At 42.0% G+C, this 21100-nt stretch overlaps 1 protein-coding gene across 2 annotated transcripts; it reads right to left on the bottom strand.

Annotated features, from left to right (window-relative positions):
• Positions 1-4975: 4975 nt before the first annotated feature.
• On the bottom strand, positions 4976-13391 carry LOC102310325 (protocadherin-18). Of its 2 annotated transcripts, none has more exons than XM_005947574.3 (4): positions 10410-13391; positions 9605-9693; positions 8795-8967; positions 4976-6912 (listed from the first exon to the last, which is right to left on the bottom strand). In XM_005947574.3, the coding sequence occupies exons 1-4, from the start codon at positions 12882-12884 to the stop codon at positions 6059-6061; spliced, it is 3591 nt and encodes a 1196-aa protein (XP_005947636.1). In that variant the 5' UTR covers positions 12885-13391; the 3' UTR covers positions 4976-6058. The 2 variants fall into 2 exon arrangements, with proteins under 2 accessions (XP_005947636.1, XP_005947637.1); XM_005947575.3 differs by having other exon boundaries at positions 4977-6912; positions 9605-9660.
• Positions 13392-21100: the final 7709 nt, after the last annotated feature.

Below are 21100 nucleotides of genomic sequence, written 5' to 3' on the forward strand. Positions count from 1 at the left end.
TAACAGGTCATGCACCGCTTAGTGTAGACAGACAGGTCAGGTCAGGAAAATTAGTGAATGATGCATTCGGCCAAGCGCGCCACTTTTTGCAGATCTTGTCTGTCCTACTTGGTGCTGTTCCCAAACCAGGTGCCAATGTTTCCCATCAGGATGCCCTCAATGGTGCAGGAGTAGAAGTTCTTAAGCACCCTCAGTGGCAGACTGAAGTCTCTAAGTCTTCTGAGGTGAGGAAGAAGAGATGCTGGAGGGCTTTCTTGACCAGGGTGTTGATGTGACATGAGTATGACAGGTCTTGAGTGATGTGGACACCCAGGTATCGGAAGCTGTCCACTCTCTGCACTGGTGCACCACTGATGATCACGGGCTTGTAATTCCTCCTGCTTTGTACTGAAGTCCTCCTTAGTCTTTAGGAGGAGGTTGTTCTCCTAGCACCAGTTCTCCAGGTTGCTGATCTCCTCCAGGTATGCCTTCTCGGTGTAGTGTCATCATGCTGTTGTCTGCTGGGAAGGTGGCAGCACGGAGTGGGACAGCAAACATCTTAATAGACTGGTAAATAGGACCAGCTGTGTCCTACAACAGCATGCAGTGCTACATCGTGGCTGTAGGTCTACTGCTGAAGTAGGTCCTTCAACTCAACAGCAGTCAGACACAAGTGATAAACATTTTAAAAATACATGTATATATTATGACTTCAGCACTTTATGTATATAAAAAAGGGACTTTATTATTTTAGTATTTTACTGTATATAGCGACCATTTGTACATAGTATAGTATTTTGGCTTTTGTTTGTACAACTTTTTTCTTATTTACTTTATTTTTTCTATTTTCCTATTTCTACGATTCTATATTTTCAGTGTTTCGTTTAATATGTTTGACATTCATTCCTTATATTCATGCTTCACTGTATATAGTCAGACTTTTATTGTAACATTGTTATCATTTCAAAACAATGTACAATATCACAGTAATATAATAATTTCACAAAACACATATTTGGATATTTTTCATAGTTTATATTTTTTCAGGATATTCAGTAGCAATTATAATTCTAAGGACAGAGAGAGACTGAGAACTTCAGTGTTATTTCCCTCATGACCTGTCTCCCCCATATGACCCACTTCCACTATGGGTTACGTCAGATTCCATCCATTCAGTAATTCATCTCTCTTTTGTGTGTGTGTGTGTGTGTGTGTGTGTGTGTGTGTGTGTGTGTGTGTGTGTGTGTGTGTGTGTGTGTGTGTGTGTGCGCGTGTGTGTGTAAGCACAAAGTAGCATACGTGTTAAAAACATATGTGTTTATACCTTGTATTTTAGTCTTATTCGTCAGCCTTTGCAGCAGTCATATGTTGTGTGTGTGGGTATGTGTGTGTACATATGTGTGTATATGCAACCGAGTGCAGCAGTGAGATTCTGTCTTTAGTGTCTATCACTCTACACTAATCCAATTGTGCACAGAGGGAGAGAGAGAGAGAGAGAGAGAGAGAGAGAGAGAGAGAGAGAGAGAGAGAAGGGAGAGAGCGTCAGTAGAGGAGCACATACAGCTGGCTGCTCTCCAGTTCTAAATGGCAGCCTGGATGGGGATATCTATTAGAGACTGAGAGTGCAGTAAACACCCCCACCCCCAAAAAACACAGACACACACACACATGCAAAGAAACCCACTAACACGCCCACTCGCTTAAAACAGGCATATAAACCGGCACTCATTTACACAGACATTTATTTCCACAATGATAAGAGCCAGTGTATCGTTGTCGCTCTCTAAAAAAATAACATTCACTAAGTTGAGCCTTCATAAGATAAAGAGGGACAGAAACTGTAGATACATAAACCAATATGCAATTAGAGTGACAAAATGACTCAGCCTTAGCACTTTTTCTCTCTCTACAGCTCTCCAGCAGGCCTTTTTGAATGTGTGGCAGAATCTTGAGGTCTTGAGTGGTGCTGTGAAAATGTATCTCTTTTTGTGAGAAGATAGGTCCCACAGTGCCATCTGCTGGACACATTCTTTATAATGGCTTCTTAACATACTAGGATTTATTCAGCACACACAATCTTCATTTTATGCAGATGATTATTACAAAAATATGGTCCTATCCAACAGTTTTCCAAAATGTTTTATTTCAATGAAAATATTGCATTTAGCTATTTATATATACAGAAAAAAATAACTTGTGTCAGTTATATATTTGTTTATGAGGTGCACCTATAACACCTCATAAAGTGCAGAGGTAAAGTCGAGGTTACTGTAAGTTACTTACAACTTACAACAACTGCAGACAGCTAAGAAGTAATGAAGCATCCCAAACAGTGGTTGCTTTTATGATAGGAGTCAAAGGCCATACATTTTGAGAATCAACTAATCGAAACAAATACAAGACAAAAAATTCAAATAATTGCATTGTTGTTTTTATGCTTAGAATCTTTTGAGGTTAGTTGCTTCATCAAGGAGCGTTCCCTTCCAGTTTCTATCAAGTTATTTCTAGCAGATGTGAAAAGATGATATTAGGATTTTTTTTTAAGTCAAAATAATAAAAAACAAAAATAAGTATAAAGAAAAGAAATACCTGTAAAAAACCCAAATAATACCTATTTTGCCAGTCAGTGTACTAATAATACAGCAAGTCTCACTTAAGTAACCATAGCCTAATCTTTGAGAAAAAAAATGAGAAAAAAAAGTCTTTTTCCCTTAAATATTCTTAGTTGAAAAGTTGGCATTGAATCCAAACATCACAAAGAAAACAGAGGTTCTTGCTCTGATCTGAGTCTCTCAAGACTCACATTGTATTACTTAAGGAATTTCTTATTAAGACATTTGGGTAAGGTGGCCATGTTATATATCACACTTACTAACTTGCAGTCATGTGTTGTAGCCTATACTATGGGAAGTGCAACATATAAAGCATTCCATCATGGCAGTTTTATCACTGTGACTTGTTTACAGTGTTTATATTACAGGCTTGCCAATATCCTGTTTCCCTGACACTAGTGCAGCATATGTGCACAGAGGGTCACTGCGGAGTTTCTGACTTTAGATAAAAACTGATTTCGTGTCAGAAGGCCCAATAACCTCACATTACACAAGCTCTCACCTTCTTAATTTCCTGTTGTAACGGCAATCACTAAATACATTTTAGAGGCAAAATGAGATGTGGTTGTGGTTTCTCAAGATTTTCATGGTAAGCAGGATTGTATCTGTGTCAAAGTGATGTGAAAAAAACAATTAGCAAAAATTGTGATTAGGGAGGAATCAGTCAGTGACAGGATGAGATGAATCAGTGAAGAGCATTAAAAATTCTAATGTCTGTGGGGACTTGGGGTTGGGGGCTGTGATATGAGCTGAGAAGTACTGCTGGGATTTAGTTGTGTGTGTGTGACTGCTTATGTGTGAAGGGGAATATTTATGGGTGTGTGTGCATGTGAGTCTTCAACAGACAGATGAACAGACAGAAATAGCCGGAAGATGAGAGCGAGATATGGAGGTATATGCATACGAGGGTGGAGGAAGATGGAAGACACTGGGTTTCAGAATGAGAGTGAGCGAAAGGCGAGTACTACTGACAAAACAATTTAATGGGTGGATTTACTACAACAATAACAAGTGGGAGCTTATATTTCAAGTCAATTTCAAAGTCAGTGTCAGTGCCACTGTTGTTTTTGTGTAAAATTAATTATGTGAGTGGTAATAAATGAGTATGACTGGATCTTTCACCCTGTGTTTTTTTTTCTTTTTTCTTTCATTACACACACCATTACCCTTTGCCAAAGAAATTTCTTGTTGCTGATGATCATTCATCATGTATTGCCAATCTTGGGCTAATTTTGAAATGACATATACAACATAGTGAAATCCTGTTTCTACATCATGAAATAGTCCATTTTAAATGCACCTTTTTATTGTGGTAGTCAGGTACCTATTGCTGCAGAAGGTTGATACCTTATCCATAGTTTTGTGCTAAATATAAGGATACATCCAGTGCCAGTAACCTTGTACAGCATGACTATCTTGCTATCATTACAAGATATAACAGGTTAATTAGAGTTCTTTAGTAGGCTTGTGTTGCCTCAAAGCTACTTATGTTAAATTAACCCAGTTGGCGGCTGACTGAAGTCTTGTAGGATACTTGTCATATAAACATGTGAATGGCATCAAGCCATAATCTTCAGTGACATTAGTTTAAAACAATTGAGCTGATGGCTAGTAGGATATATGGTGGATAGGCCTGTCATCTAAATACTGTTACAGATACATGAATCTGGATTAGCTTTCAGTAAGCTAACCTAAATTTATTACAAGCATGCTTTAGTTTCCTTTGCGCACACACACACACATACAGTGCTTGTTGTAATTGACGCTTGGAGTCTTTTAATGATGAAGACAAATGACTTCATTATTAGGTGTTTTCATGTGTACATGCTTTAGCCATTCTCCTGTTTTCATGTGTGTCTGTGTTCGCGATCTTGTTTTGCAGGTGTGTAGATGTTACTTGTGTCTACCTTATGGCTGTGTGTGTGTATGTGTATGCAAATTCTAACCTTTACCTTGTTAAAACTCTGTTTCATGAGGTTAATTGCTTCATTTAGCCTAGGTTGTTTGATTTTTTTGCGCTTTTAAATTAAACTTATTTTCTCCTGGGTGTGTGTGTGTTTTAAAATTGAGTGTTCTTGCTTATGAGTGTATCAACCAAAGATAAGCTCTCCCAATCATGAGCAGAGGAAGTGAGGGGAGGGCAAAAGCTCACTTCATACTTTCTCCTAATTGTGTTATGAGTCCATATGGCAGAGTTGTACAATCCCATGATTTTAATTTCTCGTCATATGCAGCTATTATCAGATGCTGTTCATTTGCTAAGCATATTTACCAGAAGCATTATGCTTTCACAGATGAGAGACAGTGAGAAAGAGAACCGCTAATCTGAAAGTAAATTAATGCCTAAATGCATTTAAATCTAAAGAGTTCATCTGGGAATAAATTCACCACTAATAGCATGTTTATGAGTAGAGTCATGCATGTGAATCATGATATAATGGGGCCTGGGGAAGGTCTGCCTAGACAGCATACATGAGATTTTGGCTCTGTGCGCACAGGGTGCTGCAATTCCAATGCTGAGCATTAGGGGGAGGTAAGAGACAGATGGGGCAAATGCAAGTACTCAGTAAGGAATTCAAGAGAAATGAAATGAAAGAATAAATGTAAATGAAAGTAATTACTGAAAACCTCAGGCACCAAGAATAATTTTCAAACACTTTTATGAATCCCTCCACTTTATTTATCGTCCACTGGTCACAATGTTACCATACAAAACTCACTTCCAACATGGAACTGCATTGGGATGTGACTATTTTCAATATGCACACACACATTCAATAACAAAATTAAATACAGTTGTTTAGAAAATAAACAGGGCAGAGGAAAAGAGACACATTGAGTGATATCAAGACATGCAGTGACAAATATAAAAAATAGACATTTTCTTTTCTTTTTCTGTACAAACATACATGGACACATATAAATATATAGAAGTAAAAAAGAGTATTTTTAAAATACAAAGATCAAATTGTACAGTTACATTCCATAATAACAAAACAGGAGACATAGCACAATATTCAAGTGGGTTTGCCGTTTTCCACAGACACTGTACAATATTGTACACTGTAAGAGCAGAAATTAGATCACACAACTGTTGCTTTCTCCCTGTGGAGTCTCTTCACGCTGCTGTAAACATTACAAATGAAGAAAGGGTACAGTTTTTGTCGGTGGATTTCCTTTTGAAATCACTCATTCAAGCAACTTTGAGCAATCTGTTCTTTCAGTGCTCACTTTGATGCTTTTAAGTCACCCAGATCACAACTTCAGTGCTGTTTTTTTTACCTTTCTCTCAGCACTGAAAGGTAAGGAGAAAATCTGTTAAAAATAAACAAGACGAGCATTACAGTGAATGTGAACTTTTTTTTCTTCTTTTTTAATGTTGGCACAAGGAACACGCATTTACCATAATGTGGTGAAATATTTCTTCATATCACACAGTGAAACAATGCTATGCCTTCTCTTTTTCTCTAGTTTTGCCTGACATCCTGCAGCAGTTTGTTGATCTCTTGGACCAGCTCGCTTGCATCCATGCCAGCCTCGTGGCGGTTCTCGCTACGCTTGCCACTCTGGTGACCCTGATGGAAAACACCATCAAAGTCATCTTCCTCATAATTCTCTGGAATTTCCTCCATTGCTGGCAGCCACTTTAAGTGTGGAGGCTGGCCACTGGTGGAGGTGGGAGTCGAAGTTGAGGGTGAGGATGAGGAAGAAGTAGAAGAAGAAGGGGAGGAGGAAACATGGTTAGTCCCATTTCCAGACCCACTTCCTGGGTTTAGATAGTGAGTATTGGCTGCCCATGCAGCCACCCCTGGGGGGTAACTGGGACCTTTACCACCTGGCAGCAACCCTCTCCGGTTGTCCTGGGGAACAGCGTTGTTACTGTGGTTACCAACAATGTTGCCACTTCGTCCATTTCCTCTCTCAGTGGTTGATGACGATGAGGTTGGGCTTGTTTCAGTGCATTCGACATAAGAGTCCATATTAGGGGGTAGGAGTCGCTGAAACACAGAGTTCATCTCTGTGAGGAGGGAGCCAGCCCCTCCTCCAGCTGCACACACATCACCTCCTGCTCCAGAGACAACACCTCCAGCTCCTTCCTCTTCATTCCCAGATTCTTTGCCAAAAGTAGAGAAGCTCTTGCGGCGCTCCGAGTCAACGGAGGACTGGTCATCATCGAGCTGAGGCTGCTGGGAGGACTCCTCCCCAGGGATGTACATGTTGTTGCGGTAGTCAGCAGAGGAAGCAGGGGAGGAAAGAGGAGGCATCCAGCACTGGTCAGAGTGTCCCAGGACACGACATTCATCCGTGCACAGTCTCATAGCTAAAGCAGAAAACAAAACAAAAAAAAGGACACTGAGTCAAGAGACGGTTCAACTACAAAAATCTTTAGGACATTCGTCATGCATCAGGCAAAGTAACAACAAAAAGTCTGCAAAACAACTCAAAAAAATCATATGTTTAAAAATCCTCAGACAAAACCATTTTTTGTTTGTTTTTTTATGTTTGTCAATTGGTACGGAAAATGTCAACACCCCTGAATAATACAAGCCACAAAGCCTAAGACTGAAGTAAAGAGGGGTGAAAGTGTTATATTTGAAGTGATACACAGTTCAGCAGGAGGACAAGGTGCTGATTTCTTTAAGGAGCAGGGATGCTGTTGAGTCTGACGAGCCATGCCTTATTCTGTTAGAATGATCCATGTACAATACCTAATTAATATTTCATGGTGCACCACTTCAGTCTTTCATTAAAATCAAAATCACGGCTCTGCTTTGTAGGTTTTTTATTTATTTATTTTTCTCTCAGTCTCTTCATATTCCTGTTTAGAGTTCCAGGTAGTGCCAGGTATGAAGACTATGACAGGATTTAAATAAACAAATAGACAAGTGTCAGATCCCACCCAAATGGCATCATAGGCAGCTATTAATGTAATATTTGGCTGCACTTCCAAGTATGTCCACATCTTCCAACTACAAGACTGAGGCAGGGATTTGCTTGTTTGTTCTTTTATCCTATCCAGCATGAAAAAGCACATTTGCCCATCTAAATAGAAAAATCTAAACAAATTAAATCTACTGAAGAGAAACAGTGGTAATCCTCCCTCTCAGCCCATTATCGTCTTCCCCTCCTTTTTCTTTTATATTAGCATAAAAGATAGCAGAAGAGAAAGGGGGGAGAAGGGTTCCAACACCTCCAAGTCATTTTCAAAGGGAGAACAAAAATAAGATACAGCAGGACTGTCCACATCCACCAATCTCTGTAAAGATTGTAATACATTAACAAAATGAGGGAGCGAAAGAGAGAGAGGGCGAGAGATCCTCAGGATCTCACGAAGCAGAAAGCAAAAGAAGGATGGAGTCAGTAAGAGAGAGAATAACATAATTCTAAAAGCAATTACTATGAATTCTCCTCAGTTCAGACATGAAAGTGCACCACTGTCACTCACCAGGGGGAAAAAAAGAGAAAGAAAAGAAAAAGAAGGAGGGGAAAAAAAACAGCACTCTGAGACGCATACCGATGAGTGACAGGCGACTCATCTCCGCTCCAGGGAGGATTTTACAGACACGACTCTATCTTAGGGGCAGATAACACACACACACAACCACACACACAGTAACAGCCAGACACACTGTAACCTCTCTCAGTGTGATAACGAGCGTGGAAATGAGGGCTGTGTGGAAGAATGGGGCTGAGTACAATAGGGATTGTGTTGGAAACAGGGTGAATGGAGTGGCTGTAAAGGCAGGTGTACAGACAAATAATGGGCTTAGGCCTGGTGCTGTCCATGGTGCTGAAATTTGTCAGGGAGGCAGTACACTGGGTGCCTAGGTGCGGTCCGCAGGAAGACAGCTTGTTTCAGTTGTAGCTCATTTTCAATTTGAACTGAGAAAGAAATCGCTTATTTCTAAGATCATGAGTGGAAAATGGCCATTTCAACTGACTCAAAGTGAAGCAAGACGCGGAATTAGTCAGAAACCTACAACTGACAACTTCTGCAAAGTACAATAAAACTGAGGTGCAATTATGCTCTGGATGGTGAAGCAATATTTGAGTGTGAGTTGCTGCAATAGAAGGTGTTGGGTATGTAAGTCAGCTGACTGGCACCTAGTCATGCTGTTATGAAGGTGACGCAAAACAGGAAAAGGTGTCATTTTACACAGGGACATAGGCTGAAGAGGTGGGTTGCATCACCAAAATCTCACCTGGGTGGAGTCGATGGTGCATTTCAAGGTGCATCAGGTCAGAAAAGCCCTCCCCCAGCAGCAGTCTGTCCACGGGGGATTCCCGTCCCATGTCACAATCACTGTCCCCCGCCTCGCTGTCCCCACGGCCACTGTCCTTCAGGCTGAACTTGTCCATGTCTTGTAACGCATACCTGTGAGAAGCCATTAAAAAAAAGACTATGAACACATATAAGTATAGTCTGAAAGTAAGTAGTAGAATTTTACACTTTGGACAAACACAGGTGGCACATTCTGTTTTGCAGGTTAAACAAATCAGTCTGTCCTTAGAGAAGATTAGTGACAAGCAAATTATATCAAACTTAGGGCTGTTTCTGGAATCTGTCAAAACTTGTGACAAGCCTTAACCCATTAATTCTACACGCAGGTAAATTGCTTCCATAAATAAATCATAGCAGCCACTAGGGTATCAATAAATATATCATCCAAAGAACATAATCAGATATTATGATGAAAGCAGTGATGGATGCAGACTTTATAACCTGAGCTCCTTTTAGCACAAAGGAATTTTTGTGATATTCAGACATCTAAGGGTTTCACACTTAGAACAGAAGACATTGGTATGACAATTAGAATATGAAAAAAAAAAACAAAAAACATTTGGACACCATCAAGTCATGATCTACATGTAACTGATCAACTGACAGGGAAACCTGCACAACGGGTTGTTGACAAATGTCAGACACAATGAAAAACAAGAGGTTTAAAAAGTAAACAAAAGATAATCTTTTTGGGGGGGAAGGGGTGGCTGGGGGGTGGGGGGTAAATTACCTGTAGCTGCGCGAGTATTTGTTGCCACGGAAACTGGGTCTGGGCTGGTACTGGCCCTGATGGAGCATGGACAGAAGCTGTGAGACTTGCTACATCCCAAAAAAAATGACAAAACAAACAAAATAAAACAAACAAAAAGAAACAGAAAGGGGGGGATGAATTACAGATGGAGAATTGAGGAAGGGGAAAAGAGAGACAAACAACACAGAAGACAAAATAATGGATGAGTAAACACAAAATGGATGATGGAGGGGCTGCTAAAAATGGATGAGACAAAATGGATGATGTTAAAACAAAAAGGGGGGGTTGAGGGTGAGTCTAGATGAATATGTAGACATATGACTGGGGGGGTGAGTCATGGTCATGATGGAGGTAATGGTGACAGGGTGTAAACAAGGTAAAGACAAAGACACGTCTATAATCATCAACAGTTTTTAATGAGAATCAGTTTGAACTACAGGGCAGTGTTGATTAAGTCACTGTCATGGAAATGATGAGTTAATTTGCTCAAACAGGGACAGCTGTGTGAGGATGAGAAGGCTGGTGTGTGTGTGTGTGTGTGTGTGTGTGTGTGTGTGTGTGTGTGGGTGTGTGTGTGTGTGTGTGTGTGTGTGTGTGTGTGTGTGTGTGTGTGTGTGTGTGTGTGTGCTTGAGAGAGGGAGAAACACTGAGAAAGAAAATTTGGAAAGGGGCTGTGGGATCACTTTGAGTATCTGAGTAATTGTGTGTTGTGTGTGTGTTGTGTGTGTGTGTGTGTGTGTGTGTGTGTGTGTGTGTGTGTGTGTGTGTGTGTGTGCGCACTTACCTCAACTGGTGGAGTTGTGTGTGCCAGTTCCAGGGCAAAGCTCTCTGGAATATGATTGGACGAAATGGTCACTAGGCTGTTCAGGGATTGGCGACTGTGGTGGTTCTGCCTGCTCCCTATCTGGGCTCGTTCCATGGGAGGTGTGGCTGAAGGGGAGCGGTGGTGGGCTCTGATTGGGAGAGTGCCGTTCACTGTGGGGACCAAGGTTATATCACCTTTGTGGATTTGGCGTGAGGGCTTCTTTGGGTGGTGCTGGTGGGTGGATTCTGCTACCCTGCAGTTATAGGAGTGCCTGGTGTCCTTTTTCTCCCGGTTACAGCGAGAAGCAAACACCACCATGATAAACATGAGTGCGACGCAGATGGCTCCCAAGGAGATGATGATAATCAGAGATACATCAAGTGAAGGCTCTCCTTGGTCTGTTACTGACCCGTGGTTCTCAATGGTCTCATGGAGAGTGATTTTCAGAACGGCCTTAGCACTGAGACTCTCACTTCCTTGATCTCTGACCACAACAGTCAGCTCTGCATGGTCATGGGGGAAGTTATCCAGACTAGCATTGGCATGAATCTCACATGTTCGTGGCTCAATCAAGAAGAATCCTTCTTCGTTGCCACTGACTATAGAGCAAATGAGCTCAGCATTGACTCCTGTATCTCTATCAGTTGCCCTAACCACAGTTATTAAGTGTCCAGCCTCTGTAAACTTTGAAGCAGGCACATCTGCAGTGAAGTTCCACAGCTGAGGGACCACAATAACTGGAGGGTTGTCATTTTCATCCAGAATGTTCAGAATAACTGTGGCATTGCTGAGCAGTGCTGGTTTTCCTGCATCCTTTGCTTGCACAATAAAGGCTATACGGCTAACATCCTCTCGATCAAATGTGCGCAGTGCATAGATAGCGCCATTAGAGGGGTCAATGGTGACATAGGTGGAGATAGAACTGCCGTGAACAGAGTTCTCCAAGATGGAGTAGCTCACCTGCCCATTAGAATCCAGGTCAGGGTCAGTGGCCAAGATGGACGTCAGATATGCTCCAGGGGCATTGTTCTCTGATTTAAAGATCTCATATTGCCCCTTCTCAAAACGTGGTGGGTTGTCATTTTCATCAGTTACATGCACAGTGAAATGTTTGACAGTAGAAAGACTTGGAGTCCCTCGATCCTCTGCCACCACAGTCAGGCTGAACTCTGACCTCTTCTCTCTGTCTAGAGTCACATTGGTCAAAATCATGTAGTTGTTCTCATATGTTTTCTGCAATTTGAAGTAGCCTTGACCATGAAGCTTGCACTCCACCTCCCCATTCAGTCCAGAGTCCAAGTCCTCTACCCTGACCAAAGCAACAAATGTGTCCAAAGGCGAAGCTTCAGATACGTAAGCTGCATCTCCATTCCCCTGGGAAGACATGAGAGTGATGCTGATGTCAGGTTTGTTGTCGTTGATGTCTACCACTTTGACCAGGATCTTGCAGTGAGCGGGCATGGAGTTTGGACCCATGTCCTGTGCTTGCACATCGATATCATAAGAATTAGCAGTCTCGTGATCCACGCGCCTGATGAGAGTCAGGTGACCGCTGTCGGGGTTAATTTTGAATGTCTCCATTATTTTCGGAGAAACATGACTGCTAAATGAGTAGACTATTTTGGCGTTTGTGCCCTCATCCGCGTCCGTTGCGTTTAAGTCAATGAGCAGAGTGCCAACAGGTGAATTTTCTGGCAGATTGATGACATATGACGACTTTTCAAAAACCGGACTGTTATCGTTTGAGTCAGTAACACTGATTTTAAGGAGGGTCGAACCCGTTCTCGGGGGAACGCCCCTGTCAGAGGCCGTGTATTGAAGTTCGTAACCAGAGCGCTCCTCCCGATCGAGCTCCCTTAGCACCACCAGCTCAGCATATTTAACCCCATCAGTCCTAGACTGAATGTCAAGCTTAAAGAAGTTGTTTGGTTCTAAGGCATACGAGTACAGTGAATTCTCCCCGACATCGGGGTCTGTGGCGCTGTCCAGGGGAATGCGCGCTCCCACGGCCGCGCTCTCGGAAATCTCAATTGGGATCACGGCGCGAGCGAACTGAGGTGCGTTGTCGTTAATGTCCAACACCTCCACCTCGATGAGAAACAGCTGGAGGTGCTCAGTGGGGAGTGTTAGCACGTCGAACTGAATGGAACAATTCAGATTCTTTTCGCAGAGTTTCTCGCGATCAATTTTGGTCTTGATGCTGATTTCTCCGTCCTGCTCGCGCACATTGAAGAAAGACGAGCTTCCTCGTTGCATAGCTCTAAAGCGGAGCGGCACCGAGCTTGGAAGTTTAGCCAGGACATCCGCGACGTCTTCTTTTAAGCGGGCAATGACAGTGCCAACCTTCTGCTCCTCATAAATCTGATATTTCAGTGTCTTGCCAGTGATGTGCTGCGTCACCAGTGCCAACACCGCCAGAACTTTCCACATTCTTCGTAGAAAGAGCCCCTTCATTTTGGTCTCCTTTGTATTTTGCTGAACTCCGAAATAAGTCCAAAAGAATTACGGCAAAATGCAGTGGAGATCTGTTCCAGTTTCAACTTATTAAATGATGAGCTCGCTGATTCAGTAGCATTGCTTTCTCCACTGGGCAAGGGGAAAAACACCCGATTGTTAAATGTAAGCTTGCTTAAGTTGCAATAATTGCCATAAAACCATCCGAATGTGTTTCTGTCTGTACTCCGTTGTCATACAGATCTGTTGCGCGCATCCAGTGTGCGGGGGAACCAGCGGAGTTCCACTGAAATCTGTGCGCCTTTCTCTCTCTCCTCCCTGCCTCTGGTCTGTGCGCCGTGCGCTCTCTTTCGCTCCCCCTCTCTATTTGAGGTGCCTCTGCACACAGAGTTGCCCAAAATAACCGCCTCAAACGAACTAGTTGTAGATCAGCCACGACCCTTTTTTCACATCCCGGGAAAGACAAACGATCCTTAAATCAAAAGCTGGCTGGTAGCCACTCAAACTCCGAAAAGAGAGGAAAGGGGAGGCGCAAGAGGGAGGAAAGGGATAAAGTGTGTGTGTGTGTGTGTGGGGGGTAAAAACCCCGCCCTGTGGGGGTTCACTTTCACCACTTTTCAGAGTAACGACTACGCACCTACAATGGACAGAGTAGAAAATAAACTAAAAAATAGCATACTGAAATTGCTTCCCCCGTTGCTATAAAACCCCGGGAAGGTTTACGAGTTTCTCGCTTCGGGTCTGTTCTCTCCAGACAGTGCGGAGACACAAAGAGTCTAAATTATCATTAAACAAGAAAGATATACAGTCACATTCATCTTTAGCTTTGTAAGTCCCTATACCTGAATCACTGATAGACACACCTAGTCGAGCTATAACCAGCTGTCACCACACACACTCCTGCTAAATGATTGACGCACCGGGTGTCTCGGCGTTAGTGCATATGCGTGCCACCAGCTTGTACTGTACCAAGTCTTTTTCTGCTCTTTCAAGTGGCAGCTGACTACCCCCTTCTCCATGCTCAGACACTTTGTAGGAGATGTGTTCAGCGCAATATATTTTTTCACATGTGCCTCATCTGTAACTGTCTATGGGTGAGGGTATAAGCCGGGTAAGCTGTGTGGCGAATCGCGTTGAAAGGAAGCCGGACTCTAATGAATGCCTTAAAAGAGTTGGTCACGCCGAGGAACAGCTCTGTCCCCGTGCACAAATCTGTTTAACATCAAACTCCCCGCAGGATGGGTTTCTGATAAGCAACGGAGCATCCACAATTCTATAGTTTGGGCATGTATTTTTCTGTTCACTAGAAAAAGGGGAAAAAATCTAATTGGCGCAAATGTGCAAACAGGCCAGAGAATCAAACATAAACAGAGAAATAAATAAAAGCACGAACAGAAAGGGAGAGAGAGATCTAAGGTTTACAATGTGCACAACTGGGATGTGCATTCTGGAGACCATCTGGCGCGGTTTGTTTGGCACCGGGACCCAGCGATTACAGCCGACCAAACAAGACTCCAGCGGAGCCACGAACCCCACACAACTGTGAGGAAATGAGTTGTCATGGGGGATTGTAGAGTACCAAGCAGCTTTTCCAGAGCTGTACTCGCGTGTTCGCTCGCGTGCTTGTGCGTGTTTCTTGTGTGTGCGTCAAAAAAGACTGAGAAAAAGCGCTCATCAGAGCTTCAGTCACCAAAACTCCTCATACATATTGAAATGAAATATTATAGAACACACCGAAGATGAGACACTAATGACCATCTGGAGCAGAAAGAGCACAACCTTCACCTAAAAGAAACTAAGCTCAGAACGGCCTCGTTCACCTCCACTTATCACATTCTTTGGAAATTTCTCAGTCAACACTTTCAAAACCACTGAAAGCGTTGACCCGAAGTTAACCTTAAGAAATAAATAGATACAGTATCTCAAAAACAAATCAATAAAGTACTAACAGTTGCTAAACCCACTGCTGCAATAGAAATTAGATATACACACCATCACTGAGCATAATGATGTTATCCATATGAACTAGGTTATTCAGTGTAGGCTAGTCTTTAAAGCAACGCATCTGCACCTCTTCTACAACTTTTTGCGAATTACCCCGAAAACTATGGTTTATTAAAAAATTCTAAAAGTGCATAGACACCAACCAGAAGCTCCTCTTTTGAACCCACAGCCTTAAATTGGCGGAAAACCTTTATTCCCGCTCCCTGTCTATTCATCGCCTGAGCCATGTCTGCAAAAATGTTTGCATTCACCCGTCTTTTGCACATCTTTAACCATAATGCACTGAGTATTTAAACAGGTTTGATACGGACACCCAACATTTCCATAGCTCCAAATGCTCACAATGCAGTAATGCAATTACTCCCGGCGTCCCGGAGAAGCTAATCACATTTGGAGAACAAAGTCAGCTCTGGAGTTTATGGAAGAAGGGAGCAAAAGAAAGAAAGTGGCGGAGGGGGTGCGGGTGCGTGGGGTCTTAAACACTGCGCAGAATAAAAACAATTAATATATAGAGGGGGTATAATCTAAGTAAAAAGCAGATGGAGGCTTAATACATTTAGCTACGCTGCATAACCCGAAGAGCCGAGCAAACATGATCTTTAGTGCTTAAGGACACCCATTGAGCTGCAAATATTCATTCTTTACAGCAGGTGCAAAGATGCCATGTCTCTTGGATTTTGGTTTTGTTTAACTTCTTCTGCTCCCGTCCCCAAAGATAATTTTATTGATCCATGGGTTGCTCTAAAGCCCAGATCAGTCTCCACAAATGCATGCGATCAGCACAAACAAACAAATAGCTCCAGTGCCCGTGTGCAGCTCTCTTCATTATGCTTGCCTAACAATTGCCTCCGTGTGTTCGGGCCTTGTAGTCATAAAGTAATAGTGTAAATTAAACGTCTGCCGCCAACATTAATGACAATCCACTGCCATATCCCCCTCCCTCGAAGTCAACAGGCGCAGCAGGTGGAGCGGCCTTAGAAATCTGCCTCTGGACTCCGGTCGCTTCAGATTGGAGTCAAGAGGAATGCATGTGGTTGTGTGTGCGCGCGGTGCGAGCAGTGATTGTGGTGGTTTGGTTGTAAAGGCACGCGAGCATCTGTCGCCTCGTCTGCCCGTTCTTTGTCACATTATTCAGTTAGCAGCGATTTGGTGGATTCCATTCCGGAGGGGAGGAGTAGGACCACAGAAAGGTTGGGAATTTGTTTTCACTGCGAAGGGAGGGAGAAGTTGATACCTCCCCCTGCACACATACACACACTCACATAAACACACACATACATACACAACCACCCCCATAAGGGCAATGATTGTTATTCATCCGAGTTTTATTACTTTATGACCACCACTGGTGCGTGTATGTGTGTCTATGTGTGTGCGTAAGTACTGAGTAGACAAGAAAGAGTGCTCTGCCTTGTTCCTGCTCACAGTGCATGTGGTGATCACAGTCTGAGCCTAGCATATTGGAAGCGATGTCAACAGTTGGGCGACAAATTTATAGCCCAGGCAGAACTATGAGGCAAAGAAAGAATGAGGCTGGTCACCTTTAAAGTGGACGCATTACTGCACTGCTCTGCCAGTCCCTCGGCCCTGCATCCAATGAAAAGAACAGGCTGTTATTACTTTTTTACAGACTTTACTGACTTATGCGGTAGGAAAGGTGTATAAATTATTCATACCTTTCCTCTGCAAGACCAGTACAAAGTGTCATTTTAACTCTGGGATGGTTATACTATATGGATGACCAATGCATTTGCTATTCTATTCTGTTCCATTCTACTCTTGGTGCCCGTAGTGACTGTAAGTTTGTGAACCCTTAGTGCTTTGGGTGTTGGCAGTTATTCCCCCTGTAGACCTGCTTTTTTATGTATTGTCAAGTCAAATAACCAAATTATTTTCCATTCTCTTGCAGTTGTGGGATGGTGACTATTTCATTTGTTTGCTTGACATGAAGGAGCAGTTTGGGTGTCTAATCATCCAGTCATCCTTTCCTTGGCCTCATTCTCTCTCCCTGATTCATACTAGCTGACTTTCTACACAACACAGCACACGCACACACACACACACACACACACACACACACACACACACACACACACACACACACAACACACACACACACACACACACACACACACACACACACACACACACAGACAGACATGCATCCATGGGCAGACACTCTTACACACTTTATCTGACTGAATGGCACTGACAGCGAGGTGCTTTGGCCAACCAAGTCATGGCACAGAGAAACACAAAGGCTTCACAAGCAATCAGCACCACAACACTCAGGATTTGAAATACATTCTCTATCTGTATTCATATTGTATAAGTAAGATTCACCCTTACGTGAAATGTGAAACATTACTGAATTTCTTTGTCAAAGCAGAAGGAATTTAAACTGCCACTTAAGCAGTTCCTTATTATTGCTTTTATTTGGACAAAATTTCAGTTGTACATTAAATGATAATTCTGGTTTATTACAACTTAAACAATAGGACAGTGCTTTCTAGTGGTTATTATAACATTGTCACATAGACAGAGTAATGCTGAGATCTAGAAATAAGGTTTGTATTGCCGCCACAAAGTCAGATGAAGGAAAACAATACTGATATTACACTAAAAATCCCAAAAGCTGTGTGTTTCTGCACACCTGAGGAAACAACAGTAGCTCAAAGCTAAATTACACCAAACTGCAAATGTTGTCTGAGAGCTATTTGATCACTTGACAGATTGTGTTCCTTGCTGAATTCTGCTTATTGTCTCAATGTTTTGAACATGCTTCCTCGTCTCAAATAGCATATTAATTTGGTTGGTAAATTTTTCTTCTATAGAGTTATCACAGACGTGCATGTTAAATTTCAAAGTTAAAGCAACAGTTTGACATTTCTGGAGTGTTAACTTCTGGTAAGCCACAAACTGTTCTTACATTTTTTAATCCTAAATTTTGTAGGAAATAAGCAAACAAGATAAAACCTATTTATACTGAGGAACAATAGACCAGTTGTTTCCTTCTGCTTCCAGCCTTCTTTTTTAGCATGAAATGGAAAACTTACTATTCATTTAATATTGATTGAAAGTCATTAAGCTTCAAAACCTATTAAAGAAACTATCTAATATCAGCTAACCCACATTTCAATTGGATACTTAGACACATTTTCTTGACTCTTAAATGGTTTCTCCTTAGTGATAAGAATTAATACATGCTAAATTTATAAAATTATAATGCAATTCATTGAGGCAATATCAATTGAAAATTTATATTAATTAGGAGAGCACTTCAGAGCCCTAAGTTCCATATCCCTTCTCTAATTCTTTGCTGAAGTCACCTTGAATTAATGCAGAAAACAGAGTTAGGAGCTTTTAGTCTAAAGACACATTCACTGATTGTTGTGTGCGTGTGTTCATGCACGTCTCAGCCTGCAAGTGTGTACCTTCTTGTGTCGATAGCTGTGAGCATATGTTTGGGTGTATGGGTGATTGACATGTTGTTGATTTGTTGGGGACTGCCTTTTCCCCGATACGATGGCTGTGTACAGCTGATGACTGACAGCTAATTTGTGGTCCAGAGATTAGTGTTTTAGAAAAGGAACTCTCTCAGAGATGTGCTTCATCCAAACGGAATTGGTCCCATTTGGTGCGATTTTGTTGACAGAGCATGTGCGTCAGGCTAGTAATGAGGACAGGCCAAGCTTTTTTTGACTTGAAGGCAACCGTCATCCTTGATGTATTCATTTTGAAAAGACAGTGACAAGCTGCTTTTAGAACATGTCAGTAAACATGTGTGAACAGTATCAGAACATTTGCATTAGTCATACTTGAGATGGAATGCAAATCTTTCATTGATGCACAGACAAAGTTGCTGTGTGGTTTTGATTAAGAAGTTGTAATGAGGTCAAGGTCATCTGTGTGTTCCCGCAAACCAAAAAAACCCCAAACCAAATCAAAGAATGTTTGGGGATTTCTCATCATGTTTGAATTAGGAAATGTTAGCTTCTAAGCTACAGTGGGTTAAAGCAGTAGAACAAATAGTGACATTAGCTGCAGAGCACAGAGACTAACTCAAACCAGAGATCTCTGGAGCACACACAAAGACACGCATGATTACACACAACATAACTAGCTCCAGAGACTTGCTGGCATACACCAGACTGACGGGTGTGGGTTCATGCAGCAGGAAACCAGGCTCAGTAAAAGTGCAGCAGCACAGTGTGGTTTATGTGACACAAAGCTTCTCTTGTTTCTCCTGCGCATAAATCCTAACAACCTGGATTGAATAGAAGAACATGAGTTGTAATAACACAGACCTATACTTAGGTTGCTCTGTTTCAACCCCGACATCCATAAACCTGTCTATGTGTGTGCGCAAGTCCTCATGAGCGTGTGCTTGTGTACCTCTGCATGCATGAGCCGATTTTCTAGCAGGGTTAGGCCCTCTCTAGAGTGCTACATGTTTAAGTGTCCCCTGGTGACCCACTTCCTGGGGTTGGACCAGATTTATGGTTCTTGAGGTTCTGAGAGCTGACAGCTGTGGAATGGGAGAATGAATGGGGGGCCATGATAAAGTGGAGTGGAAAGAGTTTGAGGAGCTGGGGAAAGAAGTAGGAAAGCGATGATGAAGCTATGGGAGCGTGGAAAGGTAGATGCACAAGTTGAAATGTGCTGGGGCTTGATAAAAGCCTGGATGAAATGACTAAGACACAGGGAGAAGCAAAGAAGGGTCAAGGAGTATATAAGTGTGGAAAGTTTCTGCTCAAAGAGATGATGGAGTTAAAATGTAGAAGGGGAGAGAGGAGGTTAGAGGGGACCGTGGAAGTAGGCGTGTGTGTGTGTGTGGTGAGACAAAGAAAGAATTCAAAGCATCAGGAGAAATAAAATAAAGACACGTGGGAGGGAGAGGCGTAGGAGTGCACTAAAGACAAAAAAAAGAAACGAAGACTTCTCCAGTGTACCCTCTGGTCCCTCAGATGTTCATGATTAAAACCTCTTTCCTCTCTCATTTGCACACTCCACTTCTCACCTTCGCTTAATGAAAACACAACTCTGGATTGATTTGTGACAACCTTGACAGAGCCAGGATGCTTTGCTCAATTTGTGTGTGTGTGTGTGTGTTTGTGCGTGTGTGAGTGTGTGTGTGTGTGTGTGAGTGCATGCGTGCGTGTTTAGGTAGGACTTCGGTGTGTGCAAGTATCTATTAGTTATACACCAGGCTAGCTGCACCTGAGCTCTTGTTGATTTGGTTTGGAGAAAAAAAAGACCTTGGAAAAGGTTATACAAAGTTGGATGATAAAGTGGATTTAGACAGTCATTTCTTCTGGATGCAGCATTGTTACAAACATGAACAAATTGACCACATATTTCACAAGCTGTTGGACTCTATTGGAGAATGTTTAACATGGTGTTTCAAGTTTTTGCAAGGGATTTGGGTCACAATCCAAACAGTGAATAGCACATGTTCAATCAGCTCAGCAGGCAGTGATTCGCAGAGGGAGAGGGAAGGGAAGAAACACTCATAACGGATGGCTGGAAAAGCAGACAAAAATGGAAAGTGGACAAAATATGACAAAACTGATCGATGATGGACACAATATTGCAGCCGACTTTACACAATTAAACTCTCTATTTTCTTAACGGTTAAAGACAACTGCTTAGTTTTAATGCCTTACTTGATGTGTATATGCATTACACTTTGACTACTGTCATTCAATTTTGCAGTGATATGGAAGACTCTGCTGAGGGATTATCCCTCATTTACAAACGTCTCTTTTAGCTCATCCCTGCTTATTAACCTGGACATCAAGTATTTTCAGTCTATTTGATGTCATAATAGTTTTTATAAAAAGAAGGAAAATAGAGGATCTGAAATAAGTGTCAAAAAATGTGTAATTTTGTATGCAAAATGATTAGGGGTGTACTTAGTGAACTGTCAAGTGAGCATTAATTTATTCACAAACTTTAAAAAAAATGCTTAAGAAAAATGTAATTCGAGTCATTAAAATTCATTTGTATTGTGCTTAAAAAAATCTGCACAGTACATGAATAGTAATGAAGTGTTCATCACCATCGCTAATCATTAAACAAGTCTTGTCAAGTCTGCATCACTCCTAGGCTGTTATTATTGGCTCCTCTCAGCTAACAAGCAATTAATTCACATCAGAGATTTTCCTGTGCCAAATAAACAGCAAATGGTAAGGAGGCTCTCTGATGGTTTT

This window comes from Haplochromis burtoni, unplaced genomic scaffold (genome assembly GCF_018398535.1).
Source record: "Haplochromis burtoni strain Fernald_Lab_line unplaced genomic scaffold, NCSU_Asbu1 Contig_535, whole genome shotgun sequence".
Classification (NCBI taxonomy): domain Eukaryota; kingdom Metazoa; phylum Chordata; class Actinopteri; order Cichliformes; family Cichlidae; genus Haplochromis; species Haplochromis burtoni.

Bases quoted from the DNA above. Each gene is read 5' to 3' on its own strand.
- LOC102310325 (XM_005947574.3), bottom strand. From the start codon at position 12,884: ATGAAGGGGCTCTTTCTACGAAGAATGTGGAAAGTTCTGGCGGTGTTG. The intron at 9,694-10,409 runs GTAAGTGCGCAC...TTTGGGATGTAG, and splicing joins ACACAACTCCACCAGTTGAG to CAAGTCTCACAGCTTCTGTC. The intron at 8,968-9,604 runs GTAATTTACCCC...GGCTTCTCACAG, and splicing joins AAATACTCGCGCAGCTACAG to GTATGCGTTACAAGACATGG.